This window comes from Phodopus roborovskii, unplaced genomic scaffold, assembly GCF_943737965.1.
Source record: "Phodopus roborovskii unplaced genomic scaffold, PHOROB, whole genome shotgun sequence".
Taxonomy (NCBI): Eukaryota; Metazoa; Chordata; class Mammalia; order Rodentia; family Cricetidae; genus Phodopus; species Phodopus roborovskii.
The window spans coordinates 7,248,082-7,273,467 of NW_026126515.1; the positions used below are offsets into that span (position 1 = coordinate 7,248,082).

The window sequence follows — 25,386 nt, forward strand, 5'->3', positions numbered from 1 at the left end:
ACACACACGCACGCACACACACATGCATGCACACACATGCACGCACACATATGCATGCACACACATGCGCACACACATGCACACACACATGCACGCACACATGCGCGCACATGCACACATGCACGCACACATGCATGCACATGCACGCACACATGCATGCACATGCACGCACACATGCATGCACATGCACATGACAGCAGGGATAATAGCTGCCTTCACACTGTCATGAGGACTAATTGTAATTTGCTTTATAAGTAGATGGACAAGTGTGAAGTCATTGTTCTCGTTTTTCTCTGCAATTTTTTTGCCCGTTCCCCATTTTTCAATTGACCCTGCCTCACAGTAGTCTGCTTCTCTCTGAGGATGTTCTGCCTCTCCCAGAAATGGCCCGTCTGCCCTACCTAGATATTGAGTCTCCAATAAAGACTTTGTGAATGTGGTGCTTGTGTGTGTGAACCTGGAGAGAGTGGGTAGGTGGTGCTCTCTGACCCTGTTGTCCTTTCTGTGTCCGCAGGGGGAACCCAAGAAGAAGCTTGCTGACAGGAAGAGCACGGTAACTAAGTTTTCAAAGTTGACATTCCTTCCATCTGCATGATGTGTAGCCATGCACAGACCAAACAGGCCTTATATAACTATTTTCAGTTTGGCTCATCATGAACAGCAGCAGTGTGTAAATACTTTCTATTGAAAAAGTATTCTGTGGCCACATATTATAAAACAGGTATAAGACTGAATTTATTAAAACTATATGAACATCATTTTAACCAATAATAATAGATTTGTTGCTCAGTGGGGTGAAAGATACCAGGGCACTAGTGAAACATGAAGACTATTGCCATGTTAGATCCATGTTTTTCTTGTGGCTTTGGAATATCTGAGGCACATGGCTGAACCTGCTGGAAGTCAGCACACAGGTAGCTTTTCATTTGGGCAGGGTAGAAAATAGCCAGAGGAAATACCAGCATGGCTTTACTTAAGTCAAGATGGCAGCTGCCACAGAAACCTTTCGGCTTATACACTTGCAGATTACTAAGAAATCAACAGTTTACATGTGCCTGCTCTGTGCTGTCCTCTTCAGAAGCAATGTAACAAGAAAGACAACATAGCTACTTTCATCTCCCTTTGTTTTTCATTTCAAGTTAATTAAAAGGTCTTTCTCATTCAATAACTTGAGTTACTGTGTGTGTATCTCTGTGTGTGTGGTCTGTGGGGGGTCCTTTTACCATGGCACAAATGTGGCGGTCAAGGAACAGCTCTGTGGAGTTGGTTCTCTTCTTCCTCCTTTACATGGGTTCTGGGGGGGTCAAAGTCAGGTTGCCAGGCTTGTTCAGAAGTGCCATTACCCACTACCCACACCCAGGCCTTTTGAAGCATCAATTTAACTTTTAAGGAAGTCATGATTGCCTTTTTTAGGTAAAACTAAGATTACTTATAGGTTATTTCCAAAGGAAAGTCCAAATTTGTAAGTTTTCTATAGCACTCAGTCAAGGAATAGACTTCTGGGTATATTACCATCAATTTAGAAGTTAGGAAAAAGAAAGAAAGAAAAAAAAAAAAAACTTAGACAGAAAGAGTATTTAAAAGAACATTTTAAAGCCATTACATGGTTCATCCATATAATCCTGGTACATAAGAAACTTACATAGGAGTGCTGTGGTGAGTTTACAACCAGCCTCAGACATTTATTTTTTGACTATGCTAGGTTATAGTGTAGAAACCCTATTTCCAAAAACTAAAAAGAAAAAATAATGCTTCAAATGAATGGGCCTTTGTCTCCAATTTTTAGCTGTCATTATGTATTAATATTCATGTGGATACTTTGGTGGTATAGCGAATTAAACAGACAAAACTGGGCTATGGTATTATATGCTGGAGTATGAAAGAAGTCGTACTAGATTTAAAAGAATTGAAATGATACCATCATATTCTTAGAAAAATCTACAAATATTTGGGCTAGAAGCAACTTATTTCTAAATAGTCTATGAATATCAAGGATATCATAAAGGAAATTAGAAAGTATATTAAAATTATTAATAATAAAATAAAGCAGAAAATGTGTGATTTTTCAGCTAGACTGGTGCCTTGAGGGATATTTGTAGCTATAAGTGCTTACACTACAAACTATGCACTGAGCTAGGCATGGTGCATGCGCCTACAATCCTCCTGCTCTGGATAGTAAGGCTAAGGCTTATGGCTTCAAAGTCAGCTTGGGTGGGCTACAGATAACGAGACCTTTGTCTCAAAAGAAGAAAACATCTAAGAAGCAAAGGGAGGATTGGAGTCACAGATCTGGGGTCCATCTCAAGAAACTAAACAAAGCAGAGTAGAATAAATAGTAAAATTAAGTAGAAGTGAGAAAATTAACAAAAGAGAAGAGAAACAAAACAAGAGAAAATTAACCAAAGAAAAAGCATTGGGTGCCAGCATCAGATAGAGGGCTTGGCCATGCCATGAGTGTAGTGCTGATAGACACATGCCTTAGGGTTAGGGTTGCTGTGAACACATGCCATGGCCACAGCAACTCTTACAAGTAAAATCATTTAATTTCTTACAGTTTCAGAGGATCAGTCCTAATCAGGATGGGGAGCATCAGGTACGGTGCTGGGACTGAGAGTCCTACATCTTGACTCAGAGGCAACAGCAAGTTGACTGACTCACACTGAGTGAAGCTTGAGAAAAGAGACCTCAAGGTCTGCCCCCAAGTGACACACTTCCCCCAACAAGGCCACTTCTCCTAACATTGCCACTCCCTTTTAGTGGTCGTTTTCTTTCAATCCACCACAACACAAGACGGATGCTGTGAAGTGATGCTAAGGAGACGATACTAATAAAGATACTCTGTTAGTCTGACAACTTAGTGACTAAACTCCTTGTTGGGGATAGCAATGATACAGACTGAACAAAGCTGAAACAGATTCTGCGGGGTACTAAATCTAGTCAGAATATTGGGTTTGTTTTTATTTATAAAAGACTTCCTACAAAGTAAACTCCAGGTTTCTTGGTTTCAGTGATCAAGGGAATAAGTCAGAAATAAGTCAGAGAGTAATAGAAGAGAACATTATGTTCTCTTCTGGCCCTTTGGAGCACACATGTATACACACACACACACACACACACACACACACACACTCTGCTTGCCACACATACAGAAGGAGGAGGGGGAGGAAAACAAGACATTCACAAATACAACATATCAGTGTACTTAGTAAAATTTTACAGAATCATGCTCTTGGCAGTGTTAATTGGAATGTTCTTTTTTATGCATCATAAACATAAACACAGGGCTTTAATTTATAAAAATAAGACCTTCATTCAGTTAAGGTGACTTAAAATATTAAGCTATCTCAAATTAGGATAGGTTTTATTTACTTATTTGGGTTTTTTTCAAGACAGGGTTTCTCTGTGTTGACGTGATGTCCTAGAACTCACTTTGTAGATCAGACTGGCCTCAAACTCACAGAGATCTGCTTGTCTCTGCCTCCCAAGTGTAGGGATTAAAGGTGTGGGCCACTACAACTGGCTCCAGGTTAAATTTTTAAAAGATGTGTTTTTAGAAAGAAAAACACTAGCATGTAAGGTAGAGATATCACATTTGACTACACAGTCACCAAATTTAACCAAGCAGCCAGATATTAGTAAATAAATGGCTTGAACGATGCTTTCCAATCTGAGTTATTAATCTATTAGTTCATTGGCTAGGTATATATTTTCACAGCTCCGCAGTTCAGTCTTTGGGAGTATGATAATAGATAAAAGCTTGAACATTTCTTCATTGTAGCTACTTGGGAGGCTGAGGCAGGAGGATCAGGAGCCCAAACTTTTGAGGTCATAGTGATACCCGTCCATCACTATGTCTCAGAGGGCAAAGGCCCTGTGCTTTATCCAGTCCTTGTTGGGACTGGGTCCCACCTCCCTCCCATCCCTGATCTGTGATTTGTCTTACTGACAGCTGGCATAGGCATTGCCAGTCCCCTTCCCTATCCCACTCATCATTCAGAACCTGCTGGGGTTGGGCCTTGTCTTGTGTCTGCTCCCAGTTCATGTCTGTGCCTCTGACTCTTAATTCCTGACTACACTCAAGACCTGCAGGGACCCTGCCACTCTCCCATCTCTTTGTGGATCCTCAAGAAGGTCAGGCGCCTTGGCATGTCCTCAAGTTGTGGAACATTAGATTGGGGAGACCCTCATAGCCTCTGCAACTTTTCAGAGACATTTCTCTGTCACTCACAGTCCCCAGTGTGCCACTACCCTATTCTCAGATCATCATCTGTTCTCTTCTGTTGCTGCCTGTGCCAAATTTGTATGTATTAACTGTTGTTTTCATTCAAAAGGATGTTTAAATATTAATGAGATGACTGCAACTAGCATAATAAAATACATTTTCAATCTCAAGTATTAAAATCTTAATTCTGTCTCCCAGTCCTTCTGAAAATAGGAGGTTTGGGTGTCACTTTATAGTCTCTGCAGTAGAATAGTAGCCAGTATTACTAGACGCTTAAAGCTAGTTAAACATTGTCTTCACATATATTTTTGTTCAGAATATTTAATCAATTCAGGGAGGCCATTAACAAAGTCTTAATGTTGACTGCAGCATTCCCATATACCTATGAGCTCCAACCCTTTAGGGTTCATGAGTGTTTCCATGACAATCTGTTATCCTTACCGATGCTCTCAAGCTTAGTCTTGGAATAAAGATGAAGACTTTTCTGTCTTGTGTAGCTGAGGCTGGCCTCAGACTTGCTGTATAACTGTTAGATGACTTTGAACGTAGGGTTCCCCTGCCCGGATGTTCTGAGTGCTGATATCACGGGCACACACCACCACACACAGTGTAAGGATGACTACCTCTGAAAGGTGTGCCTGCTCTGTTGTTTTTCCTGCAGAGTGAATACTGAAGGAGCACCAGAACTAAAGGTGGAGAGCATGAATTCCAAGGCCAAGCTGCATGCTGCTCTTTATGAGAGGAAGCTACTGTCTCTGGAGGTGCGAAAACGTAGACGACGGAGTGGCAGATTGAGGGCAATGAGGCCAAAATACCCAGGTACCGGCCAGTGAGCATTCACCAAACTGTATGATCTGCGTCCTGGCAGAGCCAGTTTACCAGTTTCTTCCTTAATACCTAATGAGTCAGAGCTTTCCTGATCGCATGAGGTTAGTTTTGCTCTAGGAAAGGTCTTACCACTCTGAAACTTTAATTTTGAAAGGATTATACATTTTTAAATGTCTAGTTCCTTAACACTTGCCTTGAAAGCCTTCTGAAGTGAAGTGCATTCTACCATCAAACAGATGGTTTAGAATAATGACTGTTGAGATTAGTGGGGTTCTGAGCAATGCTGCTGGCATTGAAGATGACTCAGTAAGCCAGTTCATCATTTAGAATTGCCAGGTGGCGTGAGTATTTTAGATGAAGGAGTTTCTCTCCTAGGCTGTCTTAAATTACAGATCTGTTTTTAACTGACTCGTAGATTGACACACACACACCCCCCACCTCCTTCCTTCCTTGTAGAGCACCTGTGTCAGGCAGCTTGTAGGTCACTGGGCTTTCATTGATGATTTAAAAAAAGATATGGTTCCTGTTCTAAGACAGCAGTAAACATACACTCGATCATATCCCCCTGCTCTTTGCATCTCTGTGGAGGGTACTTTGTTTTTGTTTTTAAACAACCTCTGACATGCTAGGGAGTCCGCAGTCAAGGGCATTTTTTGCTGGGGTTTGCCTTCAGCAGTGAGAGCCATGGGTAATGAGAACTGATCATTAATAGGGTTGTTAGGAATAGAAGAGGAGAGTGATGTGCTTTCTGCTAATTTTATGTCTTGTTGCTAGTTTGGCTTAGAAATGGGTTTTATGCTAAGAATATAAAGGAAGGTGTTGGGAGAGAGGATATTTTAATCCCTTTTTCAGCAACATTAGTGATTCTCCGCATTTAGTGATTACCCAACCAGCTGAAATGAATATTAAAACTGAGACAGAAAGTGAGGAGGAGGAAGAAGTTGGACTAGACAATGAAGATGAAGAGCAGGAAGCTTCCCAGGAGGAGTCTGCAGGATCTCTTGGAGAAAATCAAGCCAAATACACGCCTTCCTTGACTGTTATAGTAGAAAACTCACCCAGAGAAAGCGCTATGAAAGTTGCCGAGTGGACTAATAAAGGTGATCAGTGCTGCAAAATTGAGACTCAAGAGCCAGAGTCTAAATTTAACCTGATGCAGATTCTCCAGGATAATGGAAATCTCAGGTATGTACCTTTGAGAGTGATGGTCGTACACTGGTTATAGCCGCCTTGTGCCAAATGCTCATGCCATGTCAGTGGCTTCGGTTTCCTTTGGTAATCACAGGAGTCCTGTGAACTAATGACTGGGTGGACATTGTACTATTACAGAAACAGAGACTTAGAGAAGTAACTTGTCTGAGGTTGAACTGTAATACGGCCCAGATTTCACAGGCCCAGTAGGCGCTTGCTTGGCATTGGTCTATAAGAGTGCAGAATGATCAAGATGAGGAGCTCAAGCAGTTTAGGTTTAGTTTGTGAGACCCTCAAGGAGCTGGGGCTCTGGCCCCCATAAAGACACGGAAACTGGGCCAGAACAGCTTGATGTGAGGGGGATCTTTGAATCAGGCCTTAACTCACCCAGATTTTCCAAGGTTTGGGTGGTAGGTGTGTGCTGAGTAGGTGGAAGTAAGTGGTCCAGAAGCGGTGTAGTATTTCCTTCCTCCAGTCCATCAGCAAGCATTGCTGAGTACCTGCTAGGTGCCAAGAAAATGCTAGGCCCTTTAGAACATTGCTGTGGGGAGCAAGGCAGGCACGGGGATCCTCCAGTCTGCTGGAAAGATGGATAGTAAACAAACATGGCACTCCACACAGCAGCGAAGATGCTTTGAAGATGGCAAAATGGTGTGCTGGTGGACAGAGGGTTACTAAGACTGTGCTGACCGTGTGTGAAGAGGCGAGCTTTGCATGAGTGTGTGTGAGGACTCAGTCCTGCCTCAGACTGCCAGGACACACAGGATGCAGGCCACTGCAGGCAGAGCAGAACTCAGGGGCACTGAAAAGCTTCCTGTTTGGGAAGTAGTTCACTGGGGTCGCTGAAGAAGTCAGGAGGCGGTGCTAAGAAACTAGACTTCCCCAAATGGATGCTGTTAGATTGTTCCCAGGCTTTAGGGGAGCTGGGTTTGGTTTCTGGGTGGTTTTTAAGTAGCTACATGATAGAGTCAGACCTTGCTTTAGAAAGTAAAATTTGCCCGCTTTGTGGGAGAGCACTTGATTAGAGAGAAAAGAGGACAGTCAGAACTGTCCACATCTGGAAGATGAAGGTGTTGGCCAGCCATGTGATGGGAATGAAGAGAAGGAGATGGGCTTAAGCCATTTGTGAGGTAAGAGTGGCAGACTAAAGCTCTGCGTTAGCTAATGTGGTGACGCCATCAGCGGGTGGTTTCTGGACAGAAGCCCTGGCTTCATTGTGTGTAAGGAAGATATGCCCTGTGCTGACCAGCAAAAGTACAGCTTATTGGTCAAGGGTCATAGTTCAAGCCTACTGATGGGGAGAAGGTGGAGTAAGGCACTCTAGGGAAATAGCATTCTAGGTAGATCAGCACAAAGACTAAGAGGTAACAGTTCAGAGATGGGCTTCAGAGCGAGAGGGAGTAACACAGTGTCAATGACAGCCGGAAGGTGTCAAATCTGCAGTGCCTAAGTCACCGATGTTGTGTGAAGGAATAAAGGGGCACTCCTGAATTTGTGGGTGGAGAAGAGCAAGAGGAAATCAGACAGCAATCGTGACATTAGGATTCCAAAGGGCTTGGCAGCACAGGAAAGGTGAGACCACATCATGGAGAGAGCTAGCTAAGAAAGGATGCTTTTCTGGTTAAGGATGGGCATTCTGGAGCATTTGCAGACTGAGCAGGAAGGGTCCTAAAGGGTGGAAAGAGGCCAGAAGAGGGATGGCTCTTCTTCCTAGGCATAAAGGCTGGGCTATGGGCAAGCACTGAGGGGAGCCGAAGAGGGGAGGCTGAGCCGTGCTGGGCGCTCTGCAGGAGATCTTACCCTTGGCCCGGAGTGTGCAGTGAGGGTGCTGTGCAGAATGAGAAGGGTTGGTTGGTGAGTTCAGGTGGTGTGGACTCATTCCCAGTGCTTGGGCTCTGGTCTTTGGGGTGAGCTAAGTGATTTCTCAGTTGAGGGTAAGTCACAGAGTCAGAGACCCTCTCCAGGCTTCAGTGTTCTGTCAAGCCAAGGTGCAGGGTCAGGCCAGGATTTCTGAAACTATTTCTTGAATTTGGAAGTGGAAGATGGAAGTGGAAATGTTCTGAGCTCCGTCCAGCAATAAAATCCTCCTTTTCAGCCGTAGAAATAAGTACTTCTTAGTAAATCTTAGAGATTTCACTCTCAGTGAAGAAACTAACTGAGCCTGTAGGATATATTGCTGTCAGTCAGCAGACTCCAGAGTGTTGCCCATTGTCCTGGGGGATGTTTCAGTGGTCCCCAGGGGCTAGGGTTGGAGATAGCATGCACCACCATCTTGTGTGATTTATCTTTCTATAAAACCTTTTGGTTTTTTGAACCACCTTGGTTTGTTACAAATCGTGCCAGTCTCATACTTCTGTCCAGGTAGGGGGTGTGCCAGTGACTGACCAGTGCCTTTGAGACAGTTTCAGGTTAGCTTTCAGGTTAGGAAGGTTTATAGATATGAAAACCTTGGTGCTCTTTGTTTCATTTGAAACAAAATAAGGATTGAAATTTCAACTGGCAGTCAGAATGAGGGCTATAGTCAGTGCAGTTGGTTACTCAGCTACAGTTGGAAGTATCTGCCTGCTGTTGTTGTCTAGGTGAGAACTGGAATATCTTCTCTGCAAACATTTGGACATTTGAATTCATTGTTTTAAACTCATATTGTACTCCCATAAATGTTCCTGTTAAGATGGTAACTTAATTTATAGCTCACTTGCTAGAAACTCTTACAGATGAAAACTCAAGAGCCTGGCCTGACTCCCCTGCACTGTAGTCCTCCAAACCACATTCAGTCCTAGACCCTGTAGGATCTCCCGGACATTTGGGACAGATCCTTCATCTTAACCTTGGGGAACATGAGCAGACAGTGTTTAATGATTACATGTGCAAGGATTGTGAACGGAGTTTGTGTTGGGCCCTAATCTTAGCTGATGTAATTTTGGCTACAGTGTCAGGAGGCCGATCAGCTGAAGTAACCAAAATCTTGCCTGAAAGAAAACAGATCTGCCACAATTAGCTGCTGAAGTGAAAGTCGTCACTGTCTCTCTGGTCCTCTGGCTTTTTCCCACTGCAGCTTGAGGAGAGTCCTTGTCTGTAACCTAGACCACCAGGCAGAAAACAGCTGTCACTGTGGTGCGTTTCACCATATTTTCCCCACTGAACATCTGGGTTTGTCCCTGCCTGTCATGTACACCAAGCACTGTTGGACCACATTCACTTGTTCTGTTCTGGGCTCCAACCACTCCTGTCATGGAGCTGAGATGCATGACCTTAAAAATTGGGCTCAAAAGTTCCTTTGTAGAATCCATCTAGTTTTGCTTCAGAGGCTTTTCCATGCTAGGAATATTAATTCTCAGAACAAACCCCATGTTTCTCTACTATCTGATGAGTGTGTCCGGACACAAATCCCTTTCCTCTGTACTACCAGTGTGCCCTTACACACCATGCCCTCTACATTCTCCCAAGAAAATCCTTAAACTTTCAAAGAGGCAGGGGGGCAGGATGAGCAATTGTCAATTTTTGTGTGCCCATTTTTATGCTAATAATGAGAAGTGGCATCACTGATTCTTGTGTGGGAAAGGATTTAAAAGGTTTGCAAGGGCTCTTTATTCAGTAGTGTCTACCTGGAAGTTTTCCTATTGTTAGCTATCCTAACAGATGATCCTTGGGGATCACTTGGAGAGAGGCAGTTTTATGTGGTGGGTAGGTTTGCCATTGTTCTGTCTCATAACGATGTGTTGTTTTGGATTTCTACAGCAAAGTACAGGCCCGGTTAGCGTTCTCTGCCTATCTTCAGCATGTCCAAGTCCGTCTGACGAAAGACAGTGGTGGTCAGACTCTCAGTCCCAGTTGGGCTGCCAAAGAGGATGAACAGATGGTGAGGCTCTGCTCTCTGGGACTTTTGACTGTCCCTTTTCTTCTCTCCTTCTCCTTTCCCTTTATCCCCAGCTCAGCAATACATTCTGATACAAGAATTATTGCAGGACACAGTTAAAGATCTAACCATGCAAGCCTGGTGACCTGAGTTTGATTCCCATGTAAGATGAAAGGAGAGAATTGACTCCACAAGCTCTCCTCTGACTTACACATGCATGGTGTGGCACATGCATCCACAGGCGCCATGTACTCACATGAACAACGTAGACACACACACACACACACACACACAATATGTAGTAAAGTTTCTAGATTTCTCATGTTTTTATATGATGTGAAGTAGATCTCTGAAGCCATATGCATTGTGCTGTATAGTAGAGGCATCAGTTTACTCTGTTTTGAAATGGAAATTGATTGCTCATTGGATGTTAAGTCCTGTGTAAAGCCTTTGAGAAAAATAACAAATCTCTGTCCTTAAGCTGCTTTCCATTTCATTCTTTGAGGGAGGCATCTCTACCTCATCTTACAAATGCAGACACAAAGACCTAGAAAAGCCAAGGCTGTTCTGTAGCTTAAATGTGGTAAAACTAGAACCAGGATGTCGCCCGTTCTTTCTTTTACTTTGCTTCCATTATTCATGTCCCGCGGAATCCCGTTAGCTCTTTGAAAGTCAGTACCTTTTCAAAAACTCTCAGAAAGAACTGTTCCTCATTGTGTAAAATTTTTACATGACTAGAATCAAACTTATGACACTTTTGACCATGCATTAATTATTTGAACACACCCAAGATTTAATATTGCGGATCACAATGGCTGGGAGAATCATGTTTTTCGGTAAGATCAGAGCTTGTAGAGGAAGCTATAGCCTTTAAAACTACGGGCATTACCGCAAACGGAGGGATCCTTAACTCTGAGGAAGCTATGTCCTTTGTCAGTGCTAACCTTAATTTTTAGTTCTCTTTATGAAAGGTACATTTTAAAAAACATGTTGGTTATCCCAGAAAACAAATGATGAATTTAAAGTAGCGAATGCAACCCAGAGATAAAAAACCTTGTGTGTCATGAATGATCTTCAGCCATCAGTGGAAAATGTTAGCTCTACTCTTTCCAAGTGGAAAATCGAGCCTGCCTTTTTCAGAGTCAGTTTGTCTGCTCCACTGAAAAAAATAATGTTTTAATATAGTAGCTTAAACCACGCTATAGTAAAGACATCAGAGAACTGTATAAAATACCCTCTGGTTATGAGGCTGTACCCTTTATACTGGAGAAAATTGGAATTTAAAATCAAATTTTAAAAAACCACTTAGAAAATAACCAAAAAGCAAACAACAACCAAGAAAAAAAAAAAAAAAAAAAAAAACCGACCAGGCTGAGAATTCACCCAAGATTTAGGGCTTTCTACAAGAATGTATAAGATCATCACTGCAAAACCAAGTAAACATCACATCATGTTACCCGTGGCCATGGCTTGAAGGCCAGTGGCCTTGCTTATGAGAAAGCAGGTCCACAGCTTCCCTCTCTGATCCAGATTAGGCTTAGAGAGTCTATCTGGTAGATCAGAGGGCACCTTAACAGAAGCCTCAAGACCCACCACATAAAAACAGTTTTGTTATTTTATGGGCGGTAACCTCTGGGAGAATCTCTTTGAAACATCTGTGGTGTCATGAATGACCTGATTGAGATTCTCTCAATTTTAGAACCCTTTGCCTCCATCTTAATTGAGGTATAGTCTTCCGTTCCCTTAATGGCTGTCCCTAGCTTTGCTCCCAGCTCTCAGAGCTCCCTTATCCTTTGGAAGGAAGAATGTTCTGTCACCTTCCAACTGCTATAGCAGTTTTTAGTTTCCTTCATGGCCATACTCTTTAAGCTCCGGACATTCCGCATGCCTTTTTTCATGCCCCTCTTCACTGTCTCTATAGGAAGTCTCTTGATGTGACCTCAGTGTCCAGATTCAGGAGCTGTCTCTGGCTTGTGATTATTTCTCACTCCAGACTTTGGGAGTCTTTGATATTTGACGCTTTTCCCTCTGCCCTCTGGCATTGTTTTCTATGGTTTCTCTCTATACCTGATTTTTTATTTTGTTACAGGGTCTTACCGTGTAGCCTAGGCTGGCCTCTAACTTACCATCCTTGGGATTATAGGCTTGTGCCATTGCACCTGATTGTGTTTTTCCTGCCCTCTCACCTTTGATGAGTTCATCTGCTTCTGTGATTTTAGTTTGCCCTGACCTTGAATGCTAAGTTTCTTAAGTGACTGTGTCTACTCTTTAAATTATGATAGCTCTGTTTGTACATACATACAATATGGTGTTTGTATAACTACTGACTTACAATAGTTACATTTGAGTTTTATGTTTTGATTGCCAGCATACTGAGGGAAGGGAATACGCTCCTCTTGTCTTCATGTAGCGTCTTCTACCTAGCATGTTTGTAAAAATGCGTGACATACCTCTCCTCACATCTCTTGTTCAGTCCCATCATTGCTGTTCTTGGTGTTTAGCACAATCCCTACTTTTATCCATCTCTTTCTCTTTACTTTATATAGGAGCTAGTAGTCCGTTTCCTTAAGCGAGCATCAAGTAATCTCCAGCATTCACTAAGGATGGTGTTACCTAGTCGGCGCTTGGCACTTCTGGAGCGCAGAAGAATTCTTGCCCACCAACTAAGTGACTTTATCGTCGTGTACAACAAGGTAAGTCATTTACCTGATAGTCTTCCTTGTTGGCTCATCATACCCTGTTGAGGGAGAAAAGGTGTGGCCACTGTGTTAGAGGGAAAGCTGAGTCCCGGAAATTGACATGGCTTTTCTGAAATTACGTGGAAAGGCTGGTGAACTGTCAGCACACTAAACCTGTAGCCACAATTTATTCCAGGTCTGTTAAGAATTCTCTTTTGTCTTACATAAGTAAAACCTCAGTTTGGAAACTGATTCAAGAGGCTCTTCTAAGACCCATCTTTCCTCCTTGAATTGCAAGAAAATATTGTGTGTGTGTTGTCCAGCAGCTGTGAAACTTGCCATTATCATCCCAGATGTTACTACAAAAGGCTCTTTCTCTGTGACCCATGTTAGTAGAAAGTTAAAACATGATTAAAAATTACATTCTGCCACTGTTACTTGGGAATTTCAAAACATTTCATGAAATGATGACCAGAAGTAATGTGTCAGGTTTACAAATGGTGGAAGTAGAAGATTACAGCCCTCGTTGTAAGGAGCTGTTAGCAGAAGGCAAGGAAAAGCAGATGAAGCACGCATCTACCACAAGCCAGTTTGATTTTGTTGTTTTTCTCTGGGGTTGGATGTGGGTAGGAAACAGAACAAATGGCTGAGAAGAAATCAAAGAAGAAACTAGAAGAGGAGGAGGAGGATGGGGTGAACGCAGAGAGCTTTCAGGAGTTCATCCGACAAGCAAGGTACAGGGCACTGTTGTTTAGTAACCGTTTCCTTCTGTCTCCTGACGCCCATTGAGTCACCAGCAGCCCCTTGTTTCCGCACACGGATATGAATAAGCTCAATCCCCAAAGGGGGGAACATTTCATAGGTTTGGCCTCTCCATATCTTAACCAGTTGTGTTGCTGTTGTCATGACTTCAGTTATCAAAACACTGCTCGTTGGTGTCTGGGCTGGAGTTCTAGACAGTCTTCAAAGTACACAACCCTGAGAGTCCAGAGAGCCTCTTGGAAATGTGAAGTTAGAGGCTTCTAGTGTTTACTGGGTCCAGATTTATTCCTGACCCATTGATGCTGTGGAGATGACCAGATTTTGCCTACATAGAGTAGGGTGAGGAACTGGCGGTTTCTCAACACTGTGAGAGTCACGCCTAATTTATATAAAACAGAACAAGTTTTTCATGCTTAGTGTTGACCTTGAGAAACTGAAAATCTCTATGTTGAACTCTGCTGATGTAAGCCAGCCAGGCCATTTTACTCACAAACATTGCATTTCCAAAGGAAGAGATAACAAAAGTACTTAATTTTAACTTTCATAAAAGCTCAGGATGGAGGGCCTTTTTAAAGCTAGAGTGTAGTCAGCTTGGAGAGTTGCCTTGGTAGTTAAGAGCATTATCTGTTTTTACAGAAGACCTGGGTTCTGTTTCCAGCACCTACTACATACATGGTGGCTCACGACCATCTCTAACTCTAGTCCCAGAAGCTCTGACATAAAATAATGAAACCTAAAAATCTATTTTTTTTCACGTTAGACAGTTGTGCAGAAACCACTAAACTAAATGGAAAATCAACTGTAAGCCATTTTCATTAGGCTTCAGTAGTCCAAGACACAATGGAGAGGTAGAATATCAGCATTCCATTATTTGTGAAAGTAAATTAGGTAATGGCTTATGAGTTGCTAACACCGAGGTCCTTGGTTAATTCTTTGACTAGACCTCACTGTGGCTTCAGTGTCTTGTGTTTTAGGTATGGAACAAACACATAGATCATTTTGTAGGTTTATAGTTATGCTATTTTGTGGACGTTCTGGAGTCTTAAATAATAGGTTTGAGAAAGCAGGTATAGAAACAATGAGAAACAGCTTTCCACATCAGCCTCATACAAACAGCAAAAGCAAAAAAGGGACAAGGTAGTGAAGGTACCTAAGCCAGAGACATGAGTTCCATCCCCAAGACCCATGTGGTCGAAGGAAAAACACAATTCCTGCAGGTTGACCTCTGTACTCCCACAGTGGCATGGATGTGCTCATCCACAAGTAAATAAAATAAATGTAAAAAGATTAAAAGCAGAAACGGCAAAAAGTAAATGATACCAAGAAAATAGATTTTTTTTTGAGTTCCTAAAAGAGAAAAATAGAAGAAAAATCCCTCAAACTTAAGAGAGAGAGGGAGAGAGAGACTTAACTGGATATTAGATATAAATCATACTCTTAACTAGTAGAGTGTTGGGGATGAAAACACATTGGGTCACATTTCTTGTTGGTTGTCATTTAAGCCACACACAGTTGCTGGGAGCCATGGTAGTGTCGGATCTTTCATTAAATCAGGGCGAGTACATAGATTCCTTCAGTAGGGTGATGAATTCAAATGCCTGCTGGAACGAGGCAGGAAGACCTAAGTGACGAAGTGGGCAAAGGATAAGACAGGTACAGAGTGGCTTGTAGTTGGGCCAGCTGCCCTCTGCCTCCCAGTTCTCTGAGAGTGCAAAGTAAAACACTGCCAGAGACAGGCAGGGCCCATTGCAACCCCAGCTGCAGACGATCTGCCAGTCACTAACACTATTTACCTTGTGCTGCTTTTCTTCTTGGGGATCTGCGGGTTTATAGAGATCGTAGAGGTGGTTTCCTGGATTCCTATTAGTGTGTTCCAAAGATGGCAGGTGGGTTGCTTCACTTCCTGGAAGGCTTCTAATGTGGAATAACACCAAGCTCCAGAGATAAGAAAATGGCTATCAAAAAGTGGCTGTGCATGTTGAAAATCCCTGCATTATTGCGTCAGAGCCCTTTGGCTAAGATCAAGTTAAATCTGTGCATGTTATGTTTCCCGGGAGGCCTGCTTAGACCCTCTCCTGTTTTCCTCTACTTTATACTTTGTGACTATTCATAACATGTAATTTCAGTAATTCGAAGTGACCGTCTAATTCTCTCTCGTTCATTGTTCAGTGATGGTTAAGTATCTCTTCTGTAGTCACGCTAGGTCTCCGTATTTCTGACAGAGCCAATTAAAATGACTTGTGGCCCTTTTAGGAAAATACCTCAGTTATCTAGAGACAGGGTAGATACATTGCAAACTTCAGCCAAATGATAGTTGTACTCTGTGGCTATGAATAGTCTTTTTCACATATTTTGTTTTTTTAATGGTACACCTCCCGGTCTCTGTCTCTCATCCCCCCCACCCCCAGCTAGGGGGTGTCATACAAAAATAGGCCACCAGGAAGCTTAGACACAATCTGTGGTTTTAGTTCCTTACCAAGAGTGTGTTTATCCAGTAAAATGTTCTGTAGGCGACCACCAAGTACTTGAAATGTGTGTAGTATGACTCTGGAAAAGAATCTTCTAATTTTATTTCATTTTAACTAAGTCTAAATAGCTCCATGTAACTAGTGGCTGCTGAATCATAAGTGCAGATCTAGAAAAATCTCTGTGTGTTAATAAAGTTTATCGTGGTCTACATTTTCCCAATTGTTTTCATTTATGCTTCATTTTAAACATGTTAATGAGGAGCTCTTAGCTTGCACGTCTCAACTTTCCCTCCTCCTGCTTACTGTTTCCATAATAAAATGTGAAAAGATTTTCCAGAGCAGCTTCCTGTGCTGACCATACTCTTTTCTTCATTTCAGTGAGGCTGAACTGGAGGAGGTGTTGACTTTTTATACCCAAAAAAACAAGTCTGCCAGTGTCTTCCTGGGGACTCACTCTAAAAGTTCTAAGAACAGCGGTAGTTATTCTGATAGTGGGGCAAAAGGTGGTAAGTATGTATTCCAGCTAATGAGTGAAACATGCAAACAAGCAGTAAACCGAGACACTCAGAGAAGCCTCTGGAATAAGAGCCCTGGCTGCACACCAGTCTTGAGTGTAGCGGACTCTGCAGCAGGGGCTGGGGGCGGGACATGACTTTTTGTCTCAAAAGCAAAAGTAGGAAGTCTTTTAGAGCTTTCTTTTCATTGCTTGTCACAGCAGCAGAGTTTGGGGTTTCCATCTCTTTTTTTTTGAACACCTGATGTGTAATGAACACCCCTCCTCCTATGTGCTTGCAAACAGCATGCCGAGCAGGCTCCGTTTTCAAACTTCATCACAGCTGAGAACATGAGCTTGGAGCTGAGCGCCTTCCTCCAGGGCTCCTTCTCACCACCCAGGGCCCGGGCTTCCATCTTTCCTCTGTCTGATTGAAGCTCTTGCTCTTAATCTCCATTCCTCATGCATCTTCTTGTCCATTCAGGCCTCTCAGCACCATTGGCATCTTGGGGAGAGCATTTTTTGTTTTCTTGTTTTGGTTTTTTTTTTTTTTGTTGTTGTTGTTGTTGTTTTTTGAGACAGGGTTTCCCTGTGTAGCCTTGGCTGTCCTTGAACTTGCTCTGTAGACCAGGCTGGCCTTGAACTCACAGAGATCCACCTGCCTCTGTCTCCCAGTGTTGGGATTAAGGCCCACCACAACAGCCCGGCTGTTCCATACCTAGTAAGGTGACCTATGTTCTTGTTCGCAAGCCCCAATGCCATTGGTTTCTTTCAAGCATTGTGATGGTCCCTGTGTTTCTAAAAGTTCTCACTGCTGAGGAACACCTTTCTCAGAGATTTGGAATCAAATGTGGACTAGACTCTGAAGCTCATATTGTTGTTATAAAAAAAAATAGCAATCACCCTGTATCAATAAGATCTGTGCTTTCTATGTAAAATTCATTTCAAGCCTGGATGCCAGTGTATCAGTGCCGGTATTTTGCCAGTATTTTAGTATTTTATTTGTTTGTTTGTTTGTTTGTTTGTTTGTGAGTATATGGCTTGCAGCATGTATGTCTGTGGACTATTTGTGTGCCTGGTGCCCATGGAGGCCAGTAGAGGGCATTAGGATCCCTGGAACTAGAGTTACAGACACTTGTGATCTGCCATGTGAATGCTGAGAACTGAACCCAGGTCTTCTCTAAGAGCAACCAGTGCTCTTCAGTTCCAAACCATCTTTCCAGCCCCCTTGCCAGCATTTTGAGTACCAGAGTCTATTTCTCTGCTCTTAAGGCTATCCCACTCTAGTGTGGAAATACCTATGAAAATTGGTCATTTCAAATGTAAACTGAATTCTGCAAAGAAACATTGTTAATTTTGTTTTGTGTTTACAAGGCTGAGGATTGGTCCTAAAACCTCAAAATGCTAGATCAGCTCTCTGCCACTGAGTTATATCCCAACTCAGTGTTATAAAATTCATTAGGCTATTCCATAAAGCCTGGTTAGCAACTGTGTTCATGAATTTTTTTTTTCTTTTAAAGAATTTATTTAACTTGATTTTATGTGCATTGGTATAAAGGTGTTAGATCCCCTGGAACTGGAGTTAGAGACATTTACGAGCTGTGTGGGTGCTGGGAATTGAACCCTGGTCCTCTGGAAGAGCAGCCAGTGCTCTTAACTGCGGAGCAATCTCTCCAGCCCCTGAATTGTAGTTTTAGCAGTCATTTTAAGCCCAGCTTCCTCTTGGAGCTTGCTTCTAGCTTCATATTCATCTGTCCATTTTTCTCTTATTTTTCATATTTTGTGATAATCCCCTTGGTAGCTGCTAACAATTCAGTGACTAGGGTCATCACTGCCCTGCGTTTGTAAAGTGTATTGTTTGGTGAGTGGAGTTGGGACTGTGATGGAAGGTTAATGGAAAATCCGAAAAGTACTTCTAGCAGTACTGTGGAAGGGAGGCTGAGAAATGTTTACAGCAAGGTTAGAGTAGGGGACAGTGTGTCCACTTGGTGTGATGGGACCCACATGGGCACCCATGTGGTGACTTAGTCCTTGACAGTAATGGAGAAGAGCCAGTAGCATGTACGGGCAGCTCCTGTTAATACAGATGGGTCATTTCAAATTCTCATATCTGGTTTTTAAAAACTGCTTTTACATCAGAAGATCAATTCCTGCATTTATCTATTGTGTAAACCTAGAAAGGGGTATGACAGTTTCAGTCAAGAAGAGAAGCATTTGATAGTTCGGTATTTGGGCTCATTTCCTAGCTGAACAAGCCGGTGACAGCATTACCCCTGCAGGTGGTGGTGGAGTGGACAGCACCCAGATGCCCTTATTCCCTCTAAGAGGCCCTCAAGGTTTTGTATAAACCTTGTCTTTGGCGCAGACTTGGGACACTTCTCTAAGTTATGAATAGCTTCGGGCTGTTCTGTTTCAGAATTCGATGGTAGAGAAAAACTGCTAAAAATGGAAACTTTATTATTTTTTATTATTGAATATCAACCTGCCTCAAGTAAACTGAGGCACATACTTTAGGATACAGAGTTGAAGTGGCACTCCAATAATTAGTGAGGCTACGCTTGGGTCTCACAATGCCGCTCTTGTTTAGGCCTGTTGGTTTGGCTCCAGTCAGTCCTGCCAGCCACTGTAATCTCCTATTTCCCCACTGCCCAGTCTGGAACCCTGCTGGGAGCACCTGACTTCCCTTTCCTCACTTTACCTTCCAGGCATGTCCTAGCTGGCTATGAGGATCTATCTCTTCCTGATTTAGTGAGATTGAGCTGGGAATTGGGAATCACATACAGGTGTGGTCATCCTTTAAAGGGTGTGGTAGGATGTGCAGGGTTTCCCGGCATTGATTAATACTTGTGTTCCGTGTTATGATTTTGATCAGTAAAGCACCTAAGTCAGTATTTTTTATTTCAGATCACCCTGAGACAATTCAAGAAGTGAAAATAAAGCAGCCCAAACAGCAACAGGCAACAGAAATCCACTCCGATAAATTATCGCGTGAGTTGTTCTGTGATACACCTCTAACAGAGAACGTCCTCAGGTGTTAACTATTCTAAGCACATGGAACATTATTACCCTGGGAAGTTTCCTTTTGTTCTTCCCTTTCCCTTAGAATTTCCTATTGGTAACTTTATTTCCTTCAAAAGCATTTTCCATTTTCTCTAGAAGTTCTGAGCACTTTCTGTTTTCCCAAAGGGAGAGGAATTAGCTTGCTCCTTGCAGAAACTTTTGTCCTGCTTGCTTAACATTTGTAGAACGTGCCTGCTCTGCTTTGTGGGGGATGTCTCAACTCAAGCTTTTAGGAAGGGACAATAATAAAGTAAAAATCTTGTTACCAGGCTGTCTCTGGCAAGCAAAATTTATTAAGTTCAAGATGAATACTCGTTAAAGTCTGCATGATTTCTGTTTCATGTTAGCATTATTTTGATGTTCTAAAATGTTTATGTGTCATAGAGATTGTATGTTTATTTTTTCCTAAAATGACCTGTTTTTTTTGTTTTGTTTTGTTTTTGCTTTAATAGGACTTACCACTTCAGCAGGAAAAGAGGCTAAACTAGTCTATACCAATTGTTCTTCTTTCTCTGGTCCTGCTGCTGTTCTTCTGCAGAAACTTCCCAGCACCCATTTGTCATCTATTATTACAACCTCTGCACTCTCGTCAGGTCCTGGCCACCATCCTTCTTTATCTCAAATCTCTCCAGCTATCCCCAGCATGCCTCACCAGTCAGCACTTTTACTGAACCCAGTCCCCGACAGTGCTCCTCCCTCCATACACCTTGGGACCCAGAACATAAGCCCCGCTGGCCTGCCACGCTGTCGATCAGGCAGTTACACCATTGGTCCCTTTTCCTCTTTCCAAAGTGCCGCACAAATCTATAGCCAGAAACTGTCTCGTCCCTCTTCAGCAAAGGCAGGTGAGTGAGAAAATGAAGACTGCCTGCCATGTCACTCCTCCCCAGCCCCATGAAAATAGAGCTCTCTCTTGCCCTTTGCTTTTGCTGCCTTCCGCTGTGACTAAAGAGAGGTCTTGCTTTTCGTCCACTAGCATTCATTCACTGATACAAAACAAAAGAGGGCTGCTTTCAGGTCCTGCAAAAGAAGAGATGAATAAGGCAAGGCATCTAGATTTCCCACTGCATAGACCTGTGAAGGTCCTCTGCAGCCTTTCTCATCCAAGTCATTATGCCTGACATTAGACAATCTATAGACAATCTGAATACATAGCCAGACTTTGTGAGATGGATATTTAATTTTTTAAATGAAGTAGACCCATATTATCAGGCAAATTTCCGTCCCATTTATTTTATGGTGTTGGGGATTGAACCCAGGACCTTACATGTGTTGGGCAAGCACCCTACCAGTGAGCTATATCTCCAGCTCAGTTTTTAATGGCAGCTTGATTGAGACATAACCCATACACAGAAAGTTGGCTATTTCGTATAAATTCAGTGAGTTTTGGTATGTTCACAGATAATGTATAATCAACACCATTTGCCTAACTTCAGAGCACTTTCTTTCGCCTTAAAGAAACCCCATATCTATTAGCAGTCATCCTCATTTCTTCTTTCTCCTAGCCTCTGGCAACCACAGGTAGCTTTCTTTTTCTACAGATTTGTTTTCCTGGACATTTCGTATAACTAGAACTATTCAGTAAATGGCCTTTATGATTGACTTCTTCCACTTAGTGTTGTGATTTCCAGGTTCATCGTTTATAGCATGTATCATGCTTAATGCCTTTTAAATAGCTGGATGGTGTTCTCTTGTGTGGTGTACAACATTTGTGTTTCTGTTTGCCAGATGATGGACATCTGTTTTTTTCACTACTTTGGCCATTATGAGTAGTGATGCTATAAGCAGTGCAGTAACATTTACATGTGGACATAAATTTTTATTTTCTAGGGTATATAGTATGAATAAAACTGCTACATCACGCGATAAATTTTATAAGTCCTCGTTTTAATCAAGCAAGTTCTTTCTAACATTTAATGACTTTGATTTCACCCATCATGGAAGGTTTGAGTTAGAATCTGTCTACCTACCTATCTGTCTGTATCTATCTATTGTGTAGAAGGGTTATGATTGGCATTTCCTTAATGGCTAATAATGATTATTGACTTTCACATTCCTTTTGGGGAAATGTCTATTTGATTTCTTTGCTAGTCTTTCAGTTGAGGTTTATTTTTGTCATTGAGTTGTGTTCTTTATGTGTTCTCTATGCAAATCCCTCATCAAGTGTTTGTTTTCAAATGGTTTTTCCCTACTTACTGGTTCTTTTCACTTTCTTGAAGCATAGAAGTTTAAGTTTTGATGAAATCTGATTTCCCCATTTTTCTTTTGTTACTTATAATTTCCATCATATCTGAAATATCTCACACAAGTTACCTAATTCATAAGGATTTTCTTCTTTTATTTTATTTCTTTCTTTATTGAGAGTTTTGTGTCAGGTTCTTACATTTGGGACTTATGTACATTTTCAGTCACATACTGTGCATTAGGTGATGCAGGGTTTAACTTCTGTACATTGATATTCAATTTTTCCAGGACCATTTATTCTATTTTTTTTTCCTTTTTTTTTTTTCCTTTTTAGTTTTTGAGTTCATTTTACATTTCAACCGCAGTTTTCCCTCCCGTCCCTGCTCCCACCCCCCTGACCCCCCTCCTATTCCACCCCCAGGCAACTCCTCCTCACAGGTAAGGGCTCCCATGAGGAGTCAACATAGTCTGGCACAATAGGTTGGGGCAGGGCCAGGCCCCTCTCCCATACATTAAGGCTGAGCATGACTTCCTACCAAGGGGAGTGGGTTCCAACAAGCCACCTGGTGTACCAGGATTATATCATGGCAGGACCGTTTTAAAATGTTATTTCCCTACTGTGCTATCTTGGCATGCTTGTTAAAAATCAGTTACCTGCCAATGGAAAGATTTCTTTCTGGTGTCTCAGTTCTGTTCCTACTGATTTTGTACCTGTCTCACACAGTATCATGTTGTCCTTCTGTAGTATTATATTAAGTTTTAAAATCACCAAGGGTTCTCACAACTTGATTCTTCTTTCTCAAATCTGTTCAGGCTTTTTGGGGGTTTCTTGAATTTCCATGAAAACTGTGTTATTGTCAGTTTTTGCATTGAAAAAAAAAAAAGGTCCACAGAGATTATGGAGAATAACTTTGGGGAATATTTTAACTTTGGTTGAGACTTTAAATAATTTAGTAATACCCATGTTAAAAATGAGTTATACTTAAGCCACATTTTATAAGTAACTGCCCTTAGTCAGACATGGTGGTGCCTCTCTTTAATCCCAACACAAAAGAGGCAAGAGCATATGAATCTCTGGGTTCAAGGCCATCTTGGCCTACATAGTAAGTTTTGGGCCAGGCAGGGCTACATGGTGAAACCTTATCCTTAAAAGGGATGAGGTTTGGGCATTAAGATGACTCAGTGGGTAAAGGCACTTGCCGCCAGCTGACAACCTGAGTTCTGTCCCTAGGAAAGACCTGGTGGTAAGAAAGAACCAAGTGCAAGTTGTTCTGGCTCTACACACTTGCTGTGTTTTCATAAACTAAATAAATATATAAGTATAATTTTTTTTAAAGATGATTTGAATGGAATGGCAAGGTTTCTCAATCATATTTAGGACTGTACACCCAAGAAATAGAGAAAATATCTGTTCAGGAACACATATTTATAAAAATCAGTTATAATCCATATCACATGTGAAAAAAAATTAAGATTTAGAATCATGTAATATCATTCTTTAACCACACTACAACTAAGTCAAAGGCCAGTAACAAGGGAATATATAACAAATCTCTTTATATTTCAAAATCTAAAGCAGGAAAAGAAATTTTAATGTAAAGAAAATATTCTAGAACTAATTGGCAATGGACAGCTGCATGTCCTGGTAGCTGGAGAAGGAAAACAATGGCCTACATCTAAGGAGAAAGACATAAAGAGATATATAAAAACTACACAATTCAGAAGTAGAATGGAGGGTACCAAAACTACTCATAGACGGTGTCTCAGAAAGAAGATATGCATTTGGTGAAACTAATAAAGAAAGGAGGGAAGATGAGAACATTATAGAAGGAATGGTCGAGCAGACAAAGATGCATAGATGAGATAAAATAAGATATGACCAGCAACTTTCTTCCCCCAGAATTGGAATGGACAAACTACATTAAAAAGTGTAACATGTTAAATTATCTCAGGATGATGAAGAAGGCCAGAATAGTCCTGTGAGAATAATTGGTATAGTACTTAAAGTTTTTCTCTGAAAGAAATTTATGGCCCAGATAGTCTTGATAGGTAATTTCTAATGCTCTTTCAGGAAGTAAATAATTCTGATATTTAGAGAATATCTAGAGATAGAGAATAGAAGAATACTCTAGTATTCTTCTATTCTCTAGTAAAGAATTTTACTTTAACCAATTTTGTGTGATTAACTTTGTCTTTAAAAGAAAATAAATTAGTGATAAAGTTAGAGAGTTAAATTATAAACAACCTCCATTTATAAATGCAGATGCATAAATTCTAATCAAAATAAGTTCAGCCATATTTGGCCACATCTGAGAGAGTATAGCATAAGTAAGTCTGTTCAATGATACAGGAATGGTTTAGTAGTAGATGTGGCAGTGTCATTTGCCACACAAGCCGACTAAAGAAGATAAAAAGGCATTCTTGTCACCATTGTGAATGCGGAAAAAGATTTGATAAACTCCACATTCATTCATAATACTCTTGTGCACACCAAAATGAGAAGATCCCTGTTAACCAGAAAAGAGGGTATCTGATCCGTCCCATACCTGCAAATGTGTCGGTAAATGACAAAATGTTGATCACGGTCCTGTTCATGTGTGGACAAGATGAGGGTGCTCGGTAATGTTGCTTCTGTTCAGCATTTGACTGGAGGCCAGAAGCAGCATAAAAGATTAAAAACAATTAACTAAAACTGAGGCAATAAGACTTAGTTGCAGGTAATATTCTGTCTTTATTCAAAACATAAAATGGTCTCCAGGTACATTTTAGAAAAGACTTTTAGTATTAGAAAACAATTGTTTCAAATGAAAATATATGTAATTTAAAAAAAAAGAGCACAAAGTTGAGTGAATTGTGAAGGGGGAGTAGAGAAAGTGTGGATAAAATCAGTATTATAAAAATATATTGTATGAAAGTCACAAAGACTAAAAGAAGTTTAAATGGTAAATTTTATTACTTATACTTTATCAGCTGAAACCTGTTGAGTCTAGTTTGTGATGCCTACATATTATTGGGAGTGTGGACATCCAATGATGCATGGTCAGCCTACCAGAGGCCACAATCCAAAGTTTAAATTCTTTGATATTAATTATACCTAGCATTTTGAATCCATTAGCACCTACTAAACTGTTTCCATTAGCATAAAAGTATAAGCTACCCTGGGAAAAGTTAAGAAAAACTTTTAGACACTGTGGAAAGTCATTAGAGAAGACCCAAATTGATGAGCGGATGTCCTGTATGTGACAGAGCAAGCCTCAGATCACCCATCAAATTGATCTGTGGATTCAAAAGTTCAGTCAAAAGCCTTAGCAAGTTTACTGTTTAACTCTTTAAACCCATTCTAAAATGATCAGAAAATGGAGAAGGGCCGACTTATGTAAAAGTAAGGAAGTGTGGTATTTGCAAAAGCATAGAATGACCTAAGGAGCAGAGTAGAAAGTTAAGAAAACTTACACAAGTCGGTAGCATTTTTCATCAGTGGGACAGTGTGTCTTTATCATAAACAATGCTGTGGTAAGTGAGATCAGATACTGTCTCACCCATACATAAAAATAAATTTCAGCTGCAAATGGTGACACCCACCCACACTTGGGTTGTGTAGGAAGAAGTATCATGAGTTCTGCCAGCCTGGTCAATAAAGTGAG

The 25,386-nt window shown here is 41.4% G+C and overlaps 1 protein-coding gene across 11 annotated transcripts in view; it reads left to right on the top strand.

Annotated features, from left to right (window-relative positions):
* Ttll5 (tubulin tyrosine ligase like 5) overlaps window positions 1-25,386 on the top strand; it is a 228,348-nt gene that overhangs the window by 84,873 nt on the left and 118,089 nt on the right. For 7 of the 11 annotated variants that reach the window (XM_051196360.1, XM_051196363.1, XM_051196362.1 and 4 more), the window contains 9 exons: window positions 515-553; window positions 4,884-5,041; window positions 5,929-6,235; window positions 9,980-10,100; window positions 12,644-12,790; window positions 13,406-13,509; window positions 16,384-16,511; window positions 19,403-19,486; window positions 20,011-20,403. In XM_051196360.1, the coding sequence (XP_051052317.1) occupies window positions 515-553; window positions 4,884-5,041; window positions 5,929-6,235; window positions 9,980-10,100; window positions 12,644-12,790; window positions 13,406-13,509; window positions 16,384-16,511; window positions 19,403-19,486; window positions 20,011-20,403 (1,481 nt within the window). The remainder of the gene's footprint in view (window positions 1-514; window positions 554-4,883; window positions 5,042-5,928; window positions 6,236-9,979; window positions 10,101-12,643; window positions 12,791-13,405; window positions 13,510-16,383; window positions 16,512-19,402; window positions 19,487-20,010; window positions 20,404-25,386) is intronic. The other 4 variants (XM_051196365.1, XM_051196366.1, XM_051196370.1 and 1 more) reach the window with 2 other exon arrangements.